We start from the raw sequence: 19,764 nt of genomic DNA on the forward strand, positions 1-19,764 counted from the left end.
AGTGCATGATGCTCCTGAAACTCCTCCTTGAGTGAGAGCTGAACATTGAGTTTAGTTGTCAGCTCCTCCACCTTTCTCTGCATAAACATTTCCTTCTTAGCAGCCTCTTCATGCAGGAGTCTTGTCTGCTCCTCCATCTTTTGACGGGGAGCTTCCTGCTCAGCCATGAAGTTTTGCATCAAAAGCTTGTCCTCTGCACGAGACTTAATTTCTTTCTCAAGTTCACGCTTAAGGTCGTCGACCTCCTGTCTCGCTGTGAGGATTTGATCTTCATACCTTTTGCTGATCTCTTGGTTTGAAGCTCTCAGTCTATCCAGTTCTTCTTGGAGAACCTGGTTTTTCTCCTTCTTATCCTGTAGCGCTATGGTGAACTTATGATCGCTGATCATATGAGCCACCTTTAACTCCTCATAATCGTTGTGGAGATCTTTCTTCTTCTTCTGCTTGATGGTGTTGTTGACTTGAGAGGCAATACTGGTCGTGCTGAGGGTTTCAGGTTTGCTGTACTTCTGCAGCCTCTCGAGGTCTTGTCTTGTTTGTTTTTCCCTGTTGATATACATTTCTTTCAGGGATTTCTGTCTTTCCAGCTTTTGGCTGTTCTCAAGCAGCTCCTGCTGAAGCTGGATTCTCCAGTTTCGTTCCATTTGAGTGTTGGCCCTCTCCCGACCCAGCATGTCTGTCACATCTCTATTTTCCTGGCAAGGTATCTTCCACTCCATCCCGTCATCCTCATCTCTATGACCAACTCGCCCAGTGGTTCCAAAGAAATTAGCCATCGTGGTAGAGCTTTCTTTAGCTGGGGGAGTCAGGTTAAATCAGGGGTAGTAATCCTGCTGTTTGTCACTGAGAAAACGTTGTGTGCCTGCGGTTTGTCTCTTCTACTTTCTTTCTCTCAGTGGTGTACCACAGGCTAAAAGGTAGAAATTATTTGAGTAATGTGGCAACCAACATCAAAGTGCATTGACACCATCTACTGTGTTGGTGCACACTGGAGGTTGGTTGGTTGCCTTTGTCTGCTTTGATCTTGAGTCTTCTTTCATATTCTTTCCTGCAGTGAAATTCACATTCTGTGATTCCTAGGCAAACATCAAAGTTAATTGTTGTTTGCCTTTGCTTCAACAGTTTGTTTTCCCCTTGCGTGTTTATAGTCAAAATCAGACTCAGGGATTCCAGTGGAAACCCAAAAGCTGTTCCACCGTCAATATTGAAAATCGGTTTACAATGTGTGCCCTATGTGTTCAATAATAAATACCCTGATATTCCCTATCTTAGCTCGCAGCTTCTGGATTTGGAACCCAAGTTTTTAATGAACAGGTTTTACAGCAGTGGTCGCCAACCCGTCGATCGCGATCTACCGGTGGATCTCCCAGTCTTCACTGTCGACCCCCCAACTCTCTGGACTCACTGGCTGTGGTCGCGCCGCAGATCAGCTGTGTGTCGGTTGTCTGTGTGTCGGTTGTCTGTTTTTCACACGCGCTGTGTGTCCGCTACTGGCGTCTGAGCTGCTGGTTTATCTCCTGCATTTCCTTCAATACAAGTCGGATTATGTACGAGACTAGATGTCAGGACTCTACGGTCTGAAGATGCGCATCTTTCGGTCTGTCGATAACAATCAAAGACCCGTTGGAACAAATGAGTGGATTCAGAAGGTGAAACGCTGGAGTGCTTTTACTTTGAAACGTGTTCGGAAAGTGTTGTAAATACGTTTGTGTCATAGAGAGATAGACATTTTGGTTCACAGCAGAATAAACAGAGAAGATGATCTTTCACCTGAGTTTTAATGTTTATCTGATGAATTTATGTCACAAACAAATGGTTGCAACACTTTCTGTAAGCCTTTTCAAAAATAAAAGCACTCCAGAGTTTGTTAATGGAATCCCTTCCCTTGTTTAAAAAGTTTTTTTTATTGTAAAATATTTGCAGGAGCAGAAAGATGCACGGCTTCATACTGTGTAGTACTGATATTTATTTGAGTACAAGGGACTTCTTTCATACAGGGCAATAATCATATTTGTGGCCATATTCAAATCAAAGCCTATATGTAAAAACATTGTGCTGCAGTAGCAGCTCCTCTGCAGAACATGATGTGGAACTGAGAAGCTACATATTGTGCATTGTAAATATGAATTGATATTAATTTGAATATTGTCATTGAATAGAAAAAGTTGCACTACTGCCCTTCTTTGTGTATATATATTTCTTGTACATTTAGCCTTTAACAGAAATTGCAAAAAATAATAAATATGATCCTCCTAAGTGGGTGTTTTGGAAGATATCAGGGTGGTAGATCTCGGCTCACGTTTGGAATTAAAAAGTGATCTTGGGCTCGAAAAGGTTGGTGACCACTGTTTTACGGTAACAAAGATGGGTGGCGGGTAACAGGTGTTACTCCACACACTGAGGCAGAACCGTCAAATGAACACAGAATGGAGATTTACAAAATGCAGTTGTAATAGTACAGTTTATAGAAATAGGTGGACAGTTACAACAAGAGATACAACATGAGATGAGAGAGCAAATCCCCCCTAATAAACTGAACAAGCTTGAAATCGGTGGTGTCTAGTATTCATCATGAAACGGATACTCTGGATGATCTGCCCACCTGTTGAGCAAATAGAGAGAAACGGTCATTATCTATTTATTAGAGGAGCAGGGCGTCAGTCACGCAGTGTGCATCGCACTCACATGAGGAGCTCCACGAAACGAATATCCTTGTTCAACCCCTCAATTGCCTTCATCTCAGCCTCCGTCAGAGAGAAGTCAAATATCTGCAGAGTTTCAAAAGACATCGATCACAACTCGGTTCGTATTTTCTTCCCTGATATTTCGAGGTGAATGTTTTGGTGGGCCACACAAGCAAACCTGAAAGTTCTCCTTTATGCGAACTGCGTTGAAGCTCTTTGGGATGACCACCACTCCTCTCTGCGCGTTGAATCTCAGGGCCACCTGGGCTGTGGTCTTGTTGTACTTTTTGGCAACCGATACCAGCAGCTCATCTTCCAACAGTGGCGGGCATTTAAGGTTCACCCTGTTGGAAAGACTGGTATTTTACTATGACACAGCAAATTGCTTATCTACAGATGTGTGCCACCTTTAAATGCAGGGATATTACTGTGTGAGCATTCGTCTCCCATACCAGGATGAATCTCTAGATGTCCCCAAGGGGCTGTATCCCACAATGACAATATCCTTCTCCCGGCAGTATTCAATCAACTTTGGCTGAGTGAAATAGGGATGGCATTCAACCTATGTTTAGAAAAACACATGTTGATTGTTAGTTCCTATAGAGAAATTGGGGGTCTATGCAGGCCATGAAGTACAATTCGTTGGTACAGGCGCATCGTTACCGTGTCTGTACCTGGTTTGAGACTGGCTTGTGTTTCAGTCCAGGTTTGTTCAGAATCAGCTCCAGCTGTCGCTTGTTAAAGTTGGATACTCCAAGAGATTTCACAAGCCCGGCGTCTTTGCAAGCCTCCAAAGCCTGACAGAGATAAAAAGAGGGCACAGCCAGAGAGCAACAAGTTCAACTTTGGACCAACTGTGTGTTTGACAGGCACATAACACAGGCTGCTGTCAAAGGTATGGTTCCTGACCCGAGCCCATGTTTATGATAAAATGACATTTTTTTTGCGTTTGGCATTGTCTGTAAAAAATTAAGTAAACTAATTAAAGCTGATCTTTATAGTCAAATAAAAAATAATCAATGTATAATATATTAGTGGGGTGAGAGAGAGAGAGAAAGAGTGAAGGGAGTGAGTGAGTGAGTGAGTTACTTCGTGGTGAGAGGCTTATGAGTGAATTTTCATTTTTCTGTGAACTATCCCTTCATTATTCTCTGAGTTTAGACTCCACCGACATACTTAGATAACCGTGACATAGCCAGACTTCCCCCCCAGGTCATAAGTGCAAACAGAAATGTTTGAACTGAAATGCAAACAAGAGCTAATTTTAACTGACATGAGGCAGAATGTGACTAGAAAGACCCTCATGAATATGCCAATTGGTTATACAAACAGTTTTTAAACTCAGTTTTGCACATTGATCACACACGGTGCAGCAATATGTGAAGGTTAGGGGTTTGTTTTATTCTTGAATAGCAAGTAGAGGGCAAGTCTTACCTCCCATGTTGCACAGTGGTCAGTCTCATGATAGATATAGTTCCCACTGTCATCTCTGGGGTAGTATGTGTCCCCTGGCTTCAGAAAATAATAGCAATTTTGTAAAAATGACTGAGGAGAAATATCTTTGGCAGTAATGCAATGTTTACAAAAGACAAGCCATGTTTTCGTCCACAGGTGCAGAGGTTAATTTGTTTTTACCTTGAAAGCAGTCGGCATTTCCACTACATAGAGGTCAACATAATCCAACTGTAACGTCTTCAACGTTTGCTCAAGAGTAGGTCGCACTAATTCAGGAGGATGGAATGTGTTCCACAACTGCATGAGACAAAACAAAAGCTGTAACTTGTTACAATAAGTGTAGCGTTCACCGTGTAGCCAGTAAGCTGTAACTTCACAGACAAACAAACCTTCCCACAGTAGAAGATGTCTTCTCTCTTCATGGTTCCATCTGCAATTTTTTCCCTTATCGCTTGTCCCACCTCATGTTCGTTGAAATAGACCAAAGCCCCATCAATGTGTCGGTACCCGGTGTCAATGGCCACTTTAACTGATTCATATGCAGTTCCTTTAGGCGTCTGTCAGGAAATTGTAAAACTCAGTGAAATATAGTCTGCATGCCCCATGGGTAATCTGGGTAAATATATATTGTGTCTTACCGTGCGAGGGTCTCCATATGTCCCCAGTCCCATCAAGGGTATGCTGTTCCCATCACTTAGAGGAATGGAGTGGCTCTCAGCTGTGAGGTTCATTCTCATCAAAGTGTGACTCTTCGAGCCGTCACAGCTGCATGTGTCCTGGTTTAGAGCTCAGGGTTGAATACGTCATTCACAGCGACAAGATAATTCCTGTTCTGCTGCACTTTGACACTGTTGTGGCTCCTGATATAACAATATAAAGACTCTGACTCCTCCCAGGACGGCAGGGCTGGACTGTGACAGCACCTCGACTAAATGTAGGTTGAGGCTACAATTTAGGTAATGTTTGCAAATGATATGAGTTGAAATAATGTTGATAGATGTTGCTCAGGGCAAGTCAACATAAGGTTGTGAGCGTATTTAGCCCAGCGGTTCGCCAACTCCAGGACAGCATCCCCTGGGTTAATCACGAAAAAAACAGAGAAGGGTTCGCAATATGACAAATACTGTTTAAAAACTATTTTAAACAACATATTGACAGCATTTATGTCAATACCGTTTAAACTGCCAACATCTCATTATCCAGTGAAAATTACCATTTGGAATTTGCATGATATTTGCTCTGCAGTTTATCGTTTCAAACAGTGTTAAATTAAACAGAGTAAGACCTCGTCTTTCTGCTGGCTCTCGTAGTCCTGTCTCTTTCATTCATTTCATATCTTTTACACTTGGTGGTAGGATGTAACTAAGTACATTTACTTCATTACATTACTTAAGTATCTGTAATTTACTCAAGTAGATTTATTTTCAGGTACTATTCACTTTCACTCCACAACACATATGAGCAAATATCTGTACTTTCTGCTCCATTTCATTTTACAATGCATTGTGTTGCATGTTCACACTGTTTGTTTATTTTATATTTGTATGAGCAACCAATAAGAACTTGACTTACTTTTACTCAAGAAGAAAAGGTAATGTGGTGCTTTTACTTGTGTACATTTGTTTCTGTTCATTTGTCCTTTTACTTATGTAAAATGTTGGAGTAGTTCCTCCACCACTGTTCACACTTATATTGAAGGTCATTATTCATATATTTATGAATAATGACCTTCAAGATTTGGGTCAAGAGGCTCCTAAAAACAAGGTGTGTGAGATAAACTACTGCACAGCTGTGGTATTTAAAGGTCCCGTGTGTGAGATTTAGGTGAAATGGAACTATTGGCAGAAATTTAATATAAAATTAAATTGTGTATTTCATCTAAATTGTACAAATTGTTGTTTTCTTTACCCTAGAATGGGCCTTTTCATATTAAAATACTTTATATTTACATCGGGAGCAGGTCCCCACTATGGAGGCCGCCATGTTGCTTACAGTAGCCCAGACTGGACAAAACAAACACCTTTTGAGCTTTTATGACAACTGAAGGCTACCACAGGTTCTCCTTCATGTTTGCGAGGGGAGGGAAAGGTGAGAAACGCAACCTCACCACTATCACTAAATTCTGCACACTAAACCTTTAAGTGTGTCAAATACACAGGGGCCACAAAGGGTTAGGGCCACAAAACACACACACACACATACACATACACACACAAAGGGGGGAAATATGATTAGGGCTAACACTTTCTTTTAAATGCACTTTATTCAGGTCGGGGGGGCCAGCGGGCGACACCGACAAGGGCGGAGAAAGTCAATATTTGTAAATTACATAAAACATTTAGGGAGTAGCATTAAACCAGATAGAAAATAATTTTTGGAGTGATTGGTAAATTGTACTTTCTGAGTAGTTTCATAGAAGACCTTCGTTATCAAACAGCTGACCCACATGTATAATACCATTATTAAACAATTGATCATAAGGTAATGACTGGTTCTTGTGTGCGGTATTGGGTTTGTTCCAAATATAACATTATTTTAAATACTATAGTTTCATAGCAGAATTACTTTAAGAAGCAGGTTTTTTTAAATATCGCTTGATCCAGTTTATTTTGAAAGCGTTGTTGAGGGAGCTACAGTCTATAAAATTGAACCCACCGCTGGTGTTTGTATTCAGAACTACATTTACGCACAAAGAGGGGTTTTATTTTTAATTGTTTTAAAGGTTTACATGTCGCTTTGGGACACATTACAACGGGGGAACAGACCGCGACGCGACACCAGCACAGTCCTACTGTCTCTTTAAGACACCGCAGGGGCTTGTGGGTATGTACATCGGTTGTGTTGTGAGAAGCCAGCGCACAGATGGTCGCTTTTCCCCTGGACCCATGAGCCTCTAAACACTTTGTATGTAGCCTCATTTTAATTCACAAGGCACCGTGCGATATTAACTGTTGCCCGTGTTTAATAGGAAGCGCAACAAACGCGGGGAATTCATTATTTATTGACTCTCAGCATATGTGCACTTAAATCAAGCTAGCTCGCTAATTTAGCTTCCAGAACGGAAGTCACTCTCAAACCAAAGCGGTGAACGTACCGTCCAGTAAACCACATTTTGCCGTGTTAAAATGGCTGCGTCTTTAATGTTGTGATGGGCCGTGTCGGTGTTTATATCCCCTGTCGGGCTGGCTTCAGTTAAAGTCTGAGGCTCGCCTTTGTTTTCAATCGCACCGCTGTATCGATCGGTTGCCTGTGAAGATCGCTGATCGGGAGAAGACATGGACGAAGGCGTCGATAATGTCGACAACGACGACATTGTCATCATCGTGGAGAACGAGGCGGAAAGTTTGCCAGCCCAGGAGGAGAGGCTCAAGCAGCAGGGCACCACCGGGCTCATGGACACTTGTCCCAGCTGCAAGTTGAGCTTCCACAACAGGGAGCCCAAGCTGCTGCCGTGCCTCCACTCCTTCTGCAAGAGGTGTCTGCCGCCCCCCTTCAGGAGCGCCGACCCGAGGCGGGACTCCCAGGGGCAGGTCGACAACAACAAACCACGTGAGAACACATGTCCGGTGCCACCTGTCAGTGTCACGATGTAGCTGTGGTTCGTGACACTGGTAGATTGCGACGAAGCAAGGATAGGTGTGATGCATGCTGGGATATCCTGTATGTCTGACAGCAACACGTTAATATTATAGGTGCTTATCACTCGAGATGTTCCGATACTTTTCTCCTTCCCAGTACAGATCGGCTGATAATTATTACTCCTAAATCTTACAATAATTCTGCACACAGTCTTGTACTTTTGCCTTTTTCCATAGGCTAATATTTTTTGGCTCCAGATCTAATGTTTTATGGTCTTGACTCATCTCCGAGCGGGTTGAGCTGGTTCCAGGCTTAAAACTCTTTTTAGTGTCTGAACTATAAATGGAGAAAGGGAATGTGGAAATTAACTTCAAGAGCCAGAGCCGTTGTAAATGTGTGTGGTCAACAACGTTCAGGCTCCAGAAGCAGTACTTGCCAGTGGCCGTACAGCTCAACTGCTGTTTTGGAGCGGCAAAGTAGAAGTGATTTCCAGGAAAAGAAAACTGGAGTTTTATCTGGTTCAAACTATTTAACTTAAAAGACGTGTTATTGGATCAGTACATAGATTCATGTCCTCGCATATGTCCGATCTTGCATTTTAGGCAGTATCGGACGCGTTTCTCATGCTGGTATCATTGTCGGAATATCCTTTAACTAATAGCCAATGCTGTACATTTATTATAAAACATAATACTATGTAAGTGAATAGGATGTGACATTTTGAATGATGGATCTGGTCTCTTGCTTCAGTGGGCGCCATTCGCTGTCCGGTATGCAGACAGGAATGCTGGGAGATGGACGTGCTGGATAATTTCTTTGTCAAGGACTCTGCTGAGATGCCGAGCAGCACTATGGAGAAAACCAGCCAGGTCAGCCAGCCTGCACATCCTGCGCCTTTCCTCTCACATGAGCAACAATTCAGCTTCATGACACCACTCTCCCCAAAACTACATTGGTAGTTTTTAACAAATTGGTTGTTCTTTCTACTTGTGTTTAATAGGTGTGTATGAGCTGCGATGACAACACAGAAGCAACAGGTTACTGTGTGGAGTGTGTGGAGTTTCTGTGCTTGACGTGCATTGAGGCGCACCAACGGGTCAAGTTCACCAGGGATCACACCATACGACAGAAGGAGGAGATGTCTCCAGGTAGTGTGCGTGTGTGCACAGCAATTCTCTGAAAGAAAAGTATATAACCTAAAAGTCGTCATCTGCATTTTTTTTCTGTACTTAAGTTGGCACATTAATTATTCTGTAGTTAAGTGATAATATGAATTCTGTCAAATATTGATTTCTTTTTAATATTCTGCAAACCACTTAAGGTGCTGTGGACTGTGGGCTATATGCATAATGTCAGACTTCACTGAGGAGGGGTTATTTATACACTGAAGAAATTCACTGTGCATAATTAACAGTATGGTCAACATGTGAAGAGAAGGGGGAGGGTGTTGCATGTTCACACTGTTTGTTTATTTTATATTTGTATGAGCAACCAATAAGAACTTGACTTACTTTTACTCAAGAATGTTGACAATAAGCATACAAAGGAAAAGTTAAGCTGCTACATTTAGTTGTGAAAGTAAATGTACTGTTGGTTTGTATCCCAGAAGCAGTTGGCCTTTCCACACAGAAACCCGTGTTTTGTGACATCCACAAGCAGGAGCCCCTGAAGCTGTTCTGTGAGACGTGTGACCGACTCACCTGTCGAGACTGTCAGCTGCTTAAGCACAAGGATCATAAGTATGTGTCGTCCTTTTCCCCTTAACACAAAATAGTGTATTTTTCTTTGCATCTTTGGCTCCTTTCAGAGATGCCCTGAACTCCAGGTGATCTCCTGTCATTCTCCAGAGGGGCTGTATGTGAGAATGCAAATGTCAGAGTTGTCTGAAAAAAATCGGGATAATGTCCAAATGAGCTCATGTGAGAAAACAGGATCTGCAGGATTCACGGTGAGCAAGTGGGTATTGATGACGTTTCTAACAAGTGATGGACGCAAACATTTAAAGCCAAAAAGAATACAATATCTCAGGATGAAAAAGCAGCGCCCACACATGTAGAAGACACAGACTAAGATGTCAAGAGAGCTTTTGGTGAAAGGGCCCGACACCAATGTCAATGTGGTGTCAACAAAAACCGTGATCTCTGCAGCTGAATTATTACTTTACATCTGGCCTCTCCCTGCTGCACCAGCCCTCACCTGAATACCCCTGAGATTTCTGTGTTGCTGTGAATGCGTCTGAGCAGAGAATCCCCTGCTGCGTGGTCCCTGAGAAAGGCAACCTCCGGACCCAATTGTGGGGACGTTCTCCGGTTCCTTTTATAGCTTCCTGTGGAGAAGCAGCTTGTTACAACATTGTAGATAATTTAGCAAGCCTGCTTCCAATTTGAAGCAAATCATTTCCCCTTGTCATTCATAATGTGCTGTGCGTTAAAACCTGTTTACTGTCAGAAACGGATAAAAATACATTTAGGTGTCAGTATTTCTTTTAAAGCCCTATTGTCTGTTCCCAAAAAATACCCGATGATTAATTCAGGAGAAGGATTTTTTTTCTTCTGTTCATCACCCACTTTGATCTTCTTTGTGTCCAGCTACCAGTTTTTGGAGGATGCTTACAGAAACCACAGGCAGTACCTGGAGAACATGACGCAGCAGTTACAAGAGAAACGAAAAACCATTGAAGAAGTGTCCAGCTGTATCAGCAACGGGTAAAGTTTGTTTCTACAGCTGTGATCGTAATTTGGACTAATCCTGAATTTACCCAGATTACTGCAAATCCTGCTTCGTAGTACAGGCCTCTGGTCTGAACAGGATCTGTTTTATATGCACTGCAGGTGTAATAGAATGTGTTTAAAACTTAATTTCAGCAAATCACTTGCCCAAGAACACTGAAATGCTGCTTATATTCAATGAGACTTTAATTTCAGCAAATTTAACGATATTCAAAAGATGTTGGGTCAATGTAACGGATGATATTACAGCTATTTTTCATTTTCTGTTTGATTCTCTCAGACTTCAACAAGTTGAGGAAAACCGTAAGTCTGTAACGAATGAAATAAAGAAGTCCATCTGTAACTTGATCATGGAGATCAACAGGAAGGGGAAGATTCTGGTTAACCAGCTTGAGGTACCGTTTTTTTTTTTTTTTTTACATCTGCATAGTTTCAAAAAAATAATGACTTTTTCCAAGTCAATTGTGAGATAAGGTTTTTCTGATATTTCATGATCTCAGGGTCTAACTAAAGAACACGAGCTGGGTTTGAAAAAGCAACAAGACGACGTCAACTCTCTGAGTCGGCACCTCGATCATGTAATAAGCTTTACAAAATGGGCCACAGCCAGCCACAGTGGAACAGCTCTGCTGTACTGCAAGAGACTGGTGAGTTTTTACAATAATTACTTGACAAAATACGACAATTCTCTTATGATTTCAGTAACGCTTGTTAAATTTCCCTCTCTGTTGTCTCCTAGATCCTTTACCAGATCCATTACCTGATGAGAGCAAGCTGTAATCCCTCCATCGTCCCTCAGAGTACTGTTCGCTTCCAGTGTCGCTCCGGTTTCTGGGCCACTAACGTAGACCTTGGTAAGAATCACATTATCAGAAACTCTCACTTTAAGTGCAGTCAGCAGTGATGCTGGCTGACTGCAGAAATAAATAGACTTTAAATAAAGATTGACGACATGGAGGCTCTCCAGAAGTGAAGCTCAATGTGATTAAAGGTTAGACCCAGAATCCTTGATGATCTATGATGTTAAAATATCTACATCAGAGATTCTTTATTTACTCTACCTGGTGCTTTGGGAGATATACATATCAAATAGATTTTACATAGTGTAACATTTGGAGAAAATGTTAAATACATAAATACAGAGAAATAAGTGTATTTGATCAATGTAATGTTTTTGTGAGACCAGCACTAGACATTTTGTACATTGTAGAACATTGCTATAAAGTCCATTATTGATTGTTGATCGTTGTTTGGTCATTAATGGAGAACTTTTCCACATCAAAGTCTGTTTATAGTTTTTCAGCAGTTAACTGATTTGAGGAAGCAGGTTTTGACAAGAAAAAGATGAAATGTCAAGGTTGTGCTCCATCGATTTTAATCCTTTACAATAGTCCAAAGCTAAATCATTCTCCTACTCCAATGAACTGTGTGAGTCCCCATCAATCAGAGGACTGGGTTATTATTCATAGTTCTTATTTGCTTGTGTTGTCCAGGTTCTCTGACGGTAGAAAGGGGCCCGGGACGACCGCCCATCCCCAACCACCAAGCTCCTCCCAGAGCAGAGGCGGCCGCTGGAGGTCTGTCGCTCTCCGCTCAGCAGCGTCAGAGCACGCTGGCCCAGCTCCAGATGCAGGTAGTGGTTTTGATTCCCTGACAAGTTAACTAGTCATGTGTAAAAAGTAAGGGGATAGGGGTAAATATTTATTTGTACTCTTTGCTTACCTCTCGAGTACTGTGAAATGTTCTTCGTGCTCTTTATCTTTTAAGATCATAATTAAAGTACAGCCTCTTCCAGCACTGAAACTGTTCAACCACCCCTCTGTCCAAGGTTGACAAGCTTTCCCAACAGTCCCACAGACAGCCCCCTCCCAACCACTGGTCCTGGTACCAGAACGTCAGGCTCCCGGGACCCCCTTGCCCACCGCCGCCGCCGACCAGGCCCGTCCACGGAGGATCCTCCCCCTCCCAGGGACCCCTAGGTTTGCCACAACCGGGACGCAGGTATGGGAGCTCCCACCCCAACACGAGAAGTCCCACTTCCTCCATGCTTCACAACACGGGATTCACACCTGCTCAGGTAAGTGAGTGTAGGTTTGAAACTGGATGTATGGGTGTGTGTTGGAAATTGGACAAACTTGAGCTCCTTGTTTATTTATATCAAACTTATCAAAGATTGAAATAACAGAAAGACTCTTAAAGAATTTCTTGTACCAATGTTTTATTCAGTAGTGTGTCTTAACCTTTAATTTATAGTATTTTTAAATCCCTACAAATTAATAGGACTAACTGACACTAATTTATACAATCTGAACTAAGCTTTCAACTTATTTTTTTTCCACATCTAGTCACTGAGAGATCTGATCAATAGCTCCAGCTTCCCTCCTAAACCCGGGGATGTGTTGCAGGGTACTTCTCGCTACCCACAGCCTCTGTCTGCCGGAGCAGCGACACAGATGTCCCTACATCAGGTCTGTACCCGAGGGACAGAAGAGATTTTCAGTCTGACATTAGCAGGATTTTTTTAACGTCTTGTGTAATGATGACGTGTTAATTACACCCTATATTTGCTTTGTTTTCTTCAGAGGGGCATGCCTGAGTCCTCCTTCCTGAAGAGGAGTGAAGCCAGCGCAACTGTCCCCTCCATCTCCATCTCAATCCCCAAACCCAGCTACGTTCCAAATCTCGCCTCAGCATCCACAGATAAAACAATCACACTTAACCACATGACAGGTCAGTGTCTGAGCTGCAATCGAGCCGCAGCCGAAACAATCTCTATGAATATGATAAAAAAATTAATGAATCTCAGGTTAAGCTTTTCATCACAATTTCCAGATTTTTAAAGTTGTTTTTATCATCCTCTTTTCTCTAGTTCAAGGAAGGCAGAACTCCCCGATGGCCAAACCTTCGTCTTCAGACCGGAGCACAGGGTAAGAACAGATCCTGATAAAACAGGGCTTTTAAATTGTCAAAGTTTAGTTTTCAGGACAGTAATTGAAATAACAAATGTTGCTTTTATCTAATGCATATTCTCGACTTAGCCGTATCTCATCATGAAACTGTTGACTTTTGTCAGATTTTTTATTCTGAGGTTTGATTGAAATTATTGTAGATTGTGTCACTTTTTTGATAGCCGTTGTTTTCGTCACTGTTTACAATCATTATCTAAGCCTAGAATATAAAAAATACAAATGCAATACGTCCTTTTTTCGTCACATGTAACTTGACATTCAGAAGACAATCTGATCTTTTAAACCAGCTGAAGAAACCAAGGTCAATGTGTATTTTTTCATCTAAATTGGTCATTATCTTCTTCTCCTGTCTCTGACAATCTGTGCGATGAAGGACGTCTTCCTGGAAGCAGAGTTCTGAGCCGCCGTCTGCCCCCTCAGCCAAGCGACGAAGAAGGACGTCCCCTGGGCCCATTATCATCATCAAAGATGAACCAGAGGACGAGGATGAAGTTCATTTTGTAAGAAAAATTATATTTAGTTGTGTAATATGTTGTTAAAGGTGCCCTAAAGTGGCACAGTTTTAGTATGTAGTGGTTTGTAAAGCTGCTTTCAGGTGTCCAGTGAAATTTGGACATTTTCCTGAAATTTTGTGGAGGGTCTGTATCTGAGTCAGTTGCTCCAGACGTTTTCGTCTGCCAGCCCCCCAGTAAAAGGGTGTGTTGATGATATTTCTAACATGAGACAGACGTGAAAGACGCCAAACGAACATGTCAACTTTGAAAGACAACTTGATTTGAGAGCTTTTGGCGATACGAGCTGACGCTGGTGTCGATGTGCTAATAAACTTATTTATACGACATATCCAGATCAGATTTTCTTTACATTTTGTCTGAAAACAGCTAAAGTAAAGGACTATTCTGTCTCCTTCATTGTTAATCAAAAATAAAAAGTCCTTGCTTTCTAATTATCTATTTTTTTACTGTCAGTCATTGTAACTTGATTGTATATATCCTGCATTTTCATTGGCTACAGGTGCAGTCCAGCGTTGGGTCCAGCCTGCCCGACAGCAGCACCGGGGCTCAGTCAAATCCCCGGCTTCAGCAGAAGGTGTCTGTCCCAAACCTGGTCCCTGGATCAGAGTCCAACACTGGGAAAGAGCAGTGTCCTCAGCCCGTTGCTCAGCCAGAGTCTGTGAAGAGAGCGGAGCCGGAGGAAGATCCCAACGAAGACTGGTGTGCCGTGTGTCAGAACGGAGGAGAGCTGCTGTGTTGCGACAAGTGTCCCAAAGTTTTCCACCTGTCCTGCCACATCCCCACGCTGAACGAGTCCCCCAGGTGAGAGACAAGACTGTCTCGCGGTGACACGGGGATGTCAAACATTTACAGCGTATGTTGGGTGCCACCACAGGAATTAATAGGAAGAAGTTAATAAATAATATGGTACCCGATGGAGAGTGTGATTTTTGAAGCTTTCCTAGCTGCACATTTTGTCTAAAAAACATTGATCACAGTTATCCATCCATTCACTTCTCCAGGCTCAGGTCCCAGAGGTAGGATATCCCAGACCTCCCTCTCCCTAGCCACACAACAACTGTAAACAACAGTTAGTTATCTTTTTTCAATTATTTCTTAATTAGTCTTCAACTTTTTAAAAAGACAATCAACAGACACAATAAAGGAAAAGAAGAGAGGAGAAAAAAGACATCTCATTTATTTTTCAGGGTATAGGTCCGCCGTTCCAATTGAACGGTTTGAATAGATAAAATGTCGAGCGTCTCTGAAGCGTCCAATCGAGCATGATGTATATCTTTGCTTTGTATATTATACCAATCCGTTTCATAGAGGGTGTAGTGTTCCATCGGTGAAACGTCCAACATGTAGCTTTCCTAGGAATTCCTTCTAAATAGTTCCAGTGTTATTGTGTCCAGAACATATTGTGCTGTGGGTTTTTAATCTGTGCTGGAGCTCTCACAGCTGCCTTGTCACAGCTCTCACAGTCGTTAGTGGTCACTGGCTGACTTCAACATCTGCTGCTGCTCAGTGGCTCAAATTGAGCTTTGTGGGCTTTTGACAAAGTAAAATAACAGACGAAATAAGATGTGACGTTTGATGATGCTCACTTTCATTCCACCGAGACCTGACTTCCACGGCTTGGTAATGTGCACAACTTCGTCTAATTCCAAAACAAAACAGGAGGTTGAGGGAGTATTTCCAGCAAGAACTTCAATCTACTTTCACTTACCTTATCATTGTTGTAAATGCCATTCATCTAACAATATATAGAATATTTTCAGCAGTGTGAAAGTGCAAAGTGAAGATAACTAACTAACTTTCAGTATTATTAATGATGAAGTACAGAGATTATATGGGTGTTGGTAAGTGATTTCAGGTCAGTTTCACTTTCCCTTGTACTTACTTATTTAAACTTGACAGCTCAAGTATTTCCTTTTTTTTCGAACAACTTTTTAACAATTACAAAAATCAGAAAATATACCTCCGTCACATTTGATTATATTAAAGGATTATGAAGGAAGATCTGGAAAGCACAGTAGATACACTAATGCAAACACTTGAGCAAAGAAAGTAAATATAAAATGTTTTCATTTATGTGCTGTCTTAAGCATTACACCTCCTCTTGACACAATAGTTCCTGTATTTCTTATCTCTTATTGTAATTAGAGTAGAACTAATTAGAGGATTCTACGTGAAGGCTAATGATGAAGATGCTGATGAGCTCTTCTCCAGGTCACAGACTATGTGCTGACGGCCCTGTGAGCAGAGTCGGTACTGTGTTAATCCTCACACGTGTCCTGACAGCTCTCGGTGTCCTCACATCTCTCCTCTCCTCAGTGGCGAGTGGTTCTGTTCATTCTGCCGAGACCTCGTCTCACCTGAGATGGTGTACGACTCCGACAGAAAGGACGAGGTCGTCTCTGATGGATTCTCACCGGTCAATAGAAGGGTACGCTCACTCGGTTTCCACATCTGCTGTTTATATAATAATCCTTTTGTTAGAGACCCTTATCTTCCATCAAAATCAAATGCCTTCTCCTGAACAATTTGCATGAATGGAACCTAATCTTCCCTCCTTTTATTTATTCAGAGCTGTGAGAGGTTGCTCCTGCGTCTGTTCTGCAATGACTTCAGCACTGACTTCCAGCAGCCTGCTTCTCCATCGGTGAGGCTCTGTATCCAGTGTTCTATCAGTAAAATTAAAAACTAAAACTCCACTGGTTAGAAAATAGAACTAAACTGGTCATGTGTCTGCTGGACATTTGATTTAAATATCTGATGGGAGGAGTGGGATGTATCAGTTGCATATTTTCCAAGTTTAGCCATCCCTTGCTAGCTTTTCCTGGATTACCAACCCTATCTCTAACTTTGAATTATTTTCCCCATGTAGGAGACCAAACGGTACAAAGAGCTGATCAAGACGCCGATTGATTTGTCGATAGTGAAGAGGAGACTGGAGTCTAAGTCGCAGGACGGTGAATATTATATGTGTCTGGAGGGATTTGTCGCCGATGTCAGGCTCATATTTTTCAACTGTGCAAAATATTACAAGGTAAAGATCACGTTTTTAAAAATAAATAAATTAACTTAACTAACAATCATTCATGGGCTCAAGTACAAACTTCCTCTTTCATTGTCCTTTCTGTGCACTGACTGTCCAGGTGACCTCAGAAGTGGGGAGCGCAGGCGTGTACTTGGAGGAATACTTTGAGGAGCAGCTGAAGCTCGCCTACCCAGATAAGATCTTCCCTGGTGGCAGGGAAGAGCAGATGATCCCTCCTTTAGAGGACGAGATCGACGAAGATGAAGAAATGATGACAGAAAATGTGGAGCCCATGGAGGATGACAAACCACAGAGTCCTGCAGGACAAGGAATCCCCCCTGTGGAAGAGGATTTGGCTCCTCTGGAAGAAGCGCCGTCCGCAGAAGAGGAGGAAAAGTTGGAAACTGAGGAGAAGGCAACCAACACGAGCAAGGAGGAGAAGGAGAAGGAGACGGAGGAGACGGAGACAGAGGAGAAGGAGACAGAGGAGAAGGAGACAGAGGAGAAGGAGACAGAGGAGAAGGAGACAGAGGCGAAGCAGACAGAGGAGAAGCAGACAGAGGAGAAGGAGTCAGAGGAGAAGGTGTCAGAGGAGAAGGTGTCAGAGGAGAAGGTGTCAGAGGAGAAGGTTGCCGCCGCTGAGGACGCCACTTCTCTTACAGAGGAGGTAGAGAAGGATGAGAAGACTCCCGTGAAGGAGGTGAAAAGCCCTCTCGCTGCTGATAGTGACACAAAAGACGGGGTCGCTCCCTGCTCCCCAGAGGAGGACAACCCTTACCTCCCTGCAGAGAAGACTGTAGATGCGGCCGAAACCCAGGAGGAGGAGGCGGCAGACACAGCCAAAGAGGAGTCAGCGTAGATGGTTGACAACGGAGAGAAAGTGGAAAAAAGAGGATTTTAGTCTTCCGCAGAATCGGCCCCAGTGGGGACCTCCATGTGCTGCAATCAGATAGTTTTTGTACTATGTTATATTTGCAATAGGGGGGAAAAGCCTCCTGCTTTACTGAAGAGACGTGTTTAGTGAGAGTGATGCACATTTAAGGGACTGAATGAGCCCTTTGTGTTATCGCTATACAAAGGTTACAGTTCTGTGATGATGACGACACTTAAGAAGCACACAACTGTTTGTTGATAGGATCATGTGTACGTTATCATCCGTTACCTTATCACTGTATATAATGACGCCATGAACTCAAGGCACAAACGCTGCAGTTGGAATAAGGAAACAAGACTTTGGATCAGAAATGCATGTGCGATGTCTTAATATAAATATTAATGCCTCTGTTTTTTTGTGTTTATAGACTTGTACCAGCCACCTGGCTCATAAGCAAGTGGTGTTTTATTGCAATAGTATTATTTTCTATTTTATTATTTTGATAAGCTTCGTATCCAACAAATAGGGCTGCTGTATATACTGTACAAAGAAGTGACCCACATATCAGTGCGACGATGAGATTGAAAACTTTGTGGGAACAAAACAAATTGTTATTGTTATCACGGTTAGTTTTAAAAAGAAATGTGGCCACTTCAAGGTCTCTCACTCCCCTGAATCCCAAAGATGATTCATCACGCAGCCGCCTTGTTGTTTCTTCACGGACTTTTATTTATTGAAATATTATCGCTCTGAGATTATTCAGAGACACAATTATCATTTTGTCCTTGTCAGCCTCTGACAGCGGTGTGTTTTCCAGATTGTGACCTTGTCCGTCTGCATCATTAAAAACATACTTTTATGTCATCTCTTTGTTTTGTTGTTCTCGCTGAAATCCTATTAAATTGCACACGTTTAGTTAAAAACCCTTTTGACTGTTAACTAAACCCTCCTGTAAGATCATAAACTCACCTGAGATAAAAAAAAAGAGTTATTTTTAGTCCTGTCATCACTTAATTACAAACCGACTCGGCACTTGATCTGTAAATGAACTCTCCACAATGTTGAGCATTAAAAATACCTGCCTTTACAATATTTGTAATAAACAGTGTTACATGGAGATCTGATCACTGTTCTCATCTTTATGACAATACACACACACACTGCATCTATTCATTGTGGACAGCCTAACATAAACACTGACCTCAACCACAAACCCAGAAATTATGTTTAGCCTCATTAGAACTGGGCTTTAGTCCCCATTAGGTCCACTGGTCCTGACAAGGTCGTAAAGAGGTTACTAAAATGAGTACAAACACACACACACACACACAAAGGGTCATATAGCTTTTAGTTTTGTACTTTACAAACATTTTTACTTATAACATTGCCCATTTAAGCCAAACCTTATTTTGAAAACCAGACCTATATAAGATACAATAAGGGAAAAAACACGTATGCTAGAATATGTGTATTTTATTATTATTTTATTTTATAGTTAATCTCACTGCAGGGACATTTGCAGCAAAAGGGACGTTAAAAATACAAACAGCAAAAGCAATAAATAAATAAACCTGCAAACAAAGGAAATTGAAAAATATATAAAATGCAAACTGATTATTTACAGTGTAACAGGATTGGACATTAGTTTGTTAAATTGCAAGTCACACAGACAAATGAGAAAACAGCATAAAAAAAAATGCACAAGCAAATAAGAAGAAACAACCAAACAAAAAACACAAGTAACAAAACTAATGAAAAAACACAAAACATTAGTTTAGTCTTATTTGCTATTGATTTGATTAAATGCTTTTTGTGGTGTTTTTGACTTATTGTAGTGTTTTGTGATTTATATGTTGGATGTTTGTGTCTATCTGCCTGTGTGTGTGTGTGTGTGTGTGTGTCCTGACTCCCTCCTCCCCGCCCCCAAATCTCAACCC

The 19,764-nt window shown here is 41.9% G+C and overlaps 2 protein-coding genes across 8 annotated transcripts; one reads left to right on the forward strand and one right to left on the reverse strand.

The window, feature by feature from the left end:
* Window positions 1–2,353: 2,353 nt before the first annotated feature.
* On the reverse strand, window positions 2,354–5,209 carry LOC117757641 (aldo-keto reductase family 1 member D1-like). Its single transcript, XM_034578960.1, has 9 exons — window positions 4,778–5,209; window positions 4,529–4,696; window positions 4,320–4,436; window positions 4,119–4,196; window positions 3,359–3,481; window positions 3,137–3,246; window positions 2,863–3,028; window positions 2,686–2,768; window positions 2,354–2,602 (listed from the first exon to the last, which is right to left on the reverse strand). Exons 1-9 carry the CDS (start codon window positions 4,874–4,876, stop codon window positions 2,560–2,562), a joined length of 987 nt encoding a protein of 328 aa, XP_034434851.1. The 5' UTR covers window positions 4,877–5,209; the 3' UTR covers window positions 2,354–2,559.
* Window positions 3,400–18,691, forward strand: trim24 (tripartite motif containing 24). 7 transcript variants are annotated; one of them, XM_034578942.1, is made up of 21 exons: window positions 3,400–3,579; window positions 7,383–7,688; window positions 8,469–8,587; window positions 8,719–8,866; window positions 9,325–9,457; window positions 10,307–10,423; window positions 10,728–10,842; window positions 10,948–11,094; window positions 11,187–11,301; window positions 11,941–12,080; window positions 12,276–12,524; window positions 12,793–12,915; window positions 13,030–13,177; window positions 13,317–13,374; window positions 13,790–13,916; window positions 14,431–14,732; window positions 16,248–16,359; window positions 16,501–16,575; window positions 16,801–16,962; window positions 17,072–17,485; window positions 17,576–18,691. In XM_034578942.1, exons 2-21 carry the CDS (start codon window positions 7,415–7,417, stop codon window positions 17,810–17,812), a joined length of 3,315 nt encoding a protein of 1,104 aa, XP_034434833.1. In that variant the 5' UTR covers window positions 3,400–3,579; window positions 7,383–7,414; the 3' UTR covers window positions 17,813–18,691. The 7 variants fall into 7 exon arrangements, with proteins under 7 accessions (XP_034434833.1, XP_034434835.1, XP_034434832.1 ...); XM_034578944.1 differs by having other exon boundaries at window positions 3,449–3,579; window positions 9,328–9,457; XM_034578941.1 differs by lacking the exon at window positions 3,400–3,579 and having other exon boundaries at window positions 6,427–7,688.
* Window positions 18,692–19,764: the final 1,073 nt, after the last annotated feature.

The sequence above is a fragment of the Hippoglossus hippoglossus genome, chromosome 23 (genome assembly GCF_009819705.1).
Source record: "Hippoglossus hippoglossus isolate fHipHip1 chromosome 23, fHipHip1.pri, whole genome shotgun sequence".
NCBI classification, from domain to species: Eukaryota; Metazoa; Chordata; class Actinopteri; order Pleuronectiformes; family Pleuronectidae; genus Hippoglossus; species Hippoglossus hippoglossus.

Coding starts and splice junctions, on each gene's coding strand:
- LOC117757641 (XM_034578960.1), bottom strand. CDS start 4,876: ATGAGAATGAACCTCACAGCTGAGAGCCACTCCATTCCTCTAAGTGAT. Junction 4,437..4,528: donor ACATCTTCTACTGTGGGAAG/GTTTGTTTGTCT, acceptor TGTCTCATGCAG/TTGTGGAACACATTCCATCC. Junction 3,482..4,118: donor ACCACTGTGCAACATGGGAG/GTAAGACTTGCC, acceptor TATCTCTGTCAG/GCTTTGGAGGCTTGCAAAGA.
- trim24 (XM_034578942.1), top strand. CDS start 7,415: ATGGACGAAGGCGTCGATAATGTCGACAACGACGACATTGTCATCATC. Junction 9,458..10,306: donor CTTAAGCACAAGGATCATAA/GTATGTGTCGTC, acceptor CTTTGTGTCCAG/CTACCAGTTTTTGGAGGATG. Junction 16,360..16,500: donor TCTCACCGGTCAATAGAAGG/GTACGCTCACTC, acceptor TTATTTATTCAG/AGCTGTGAGAGGTTGCTCCT.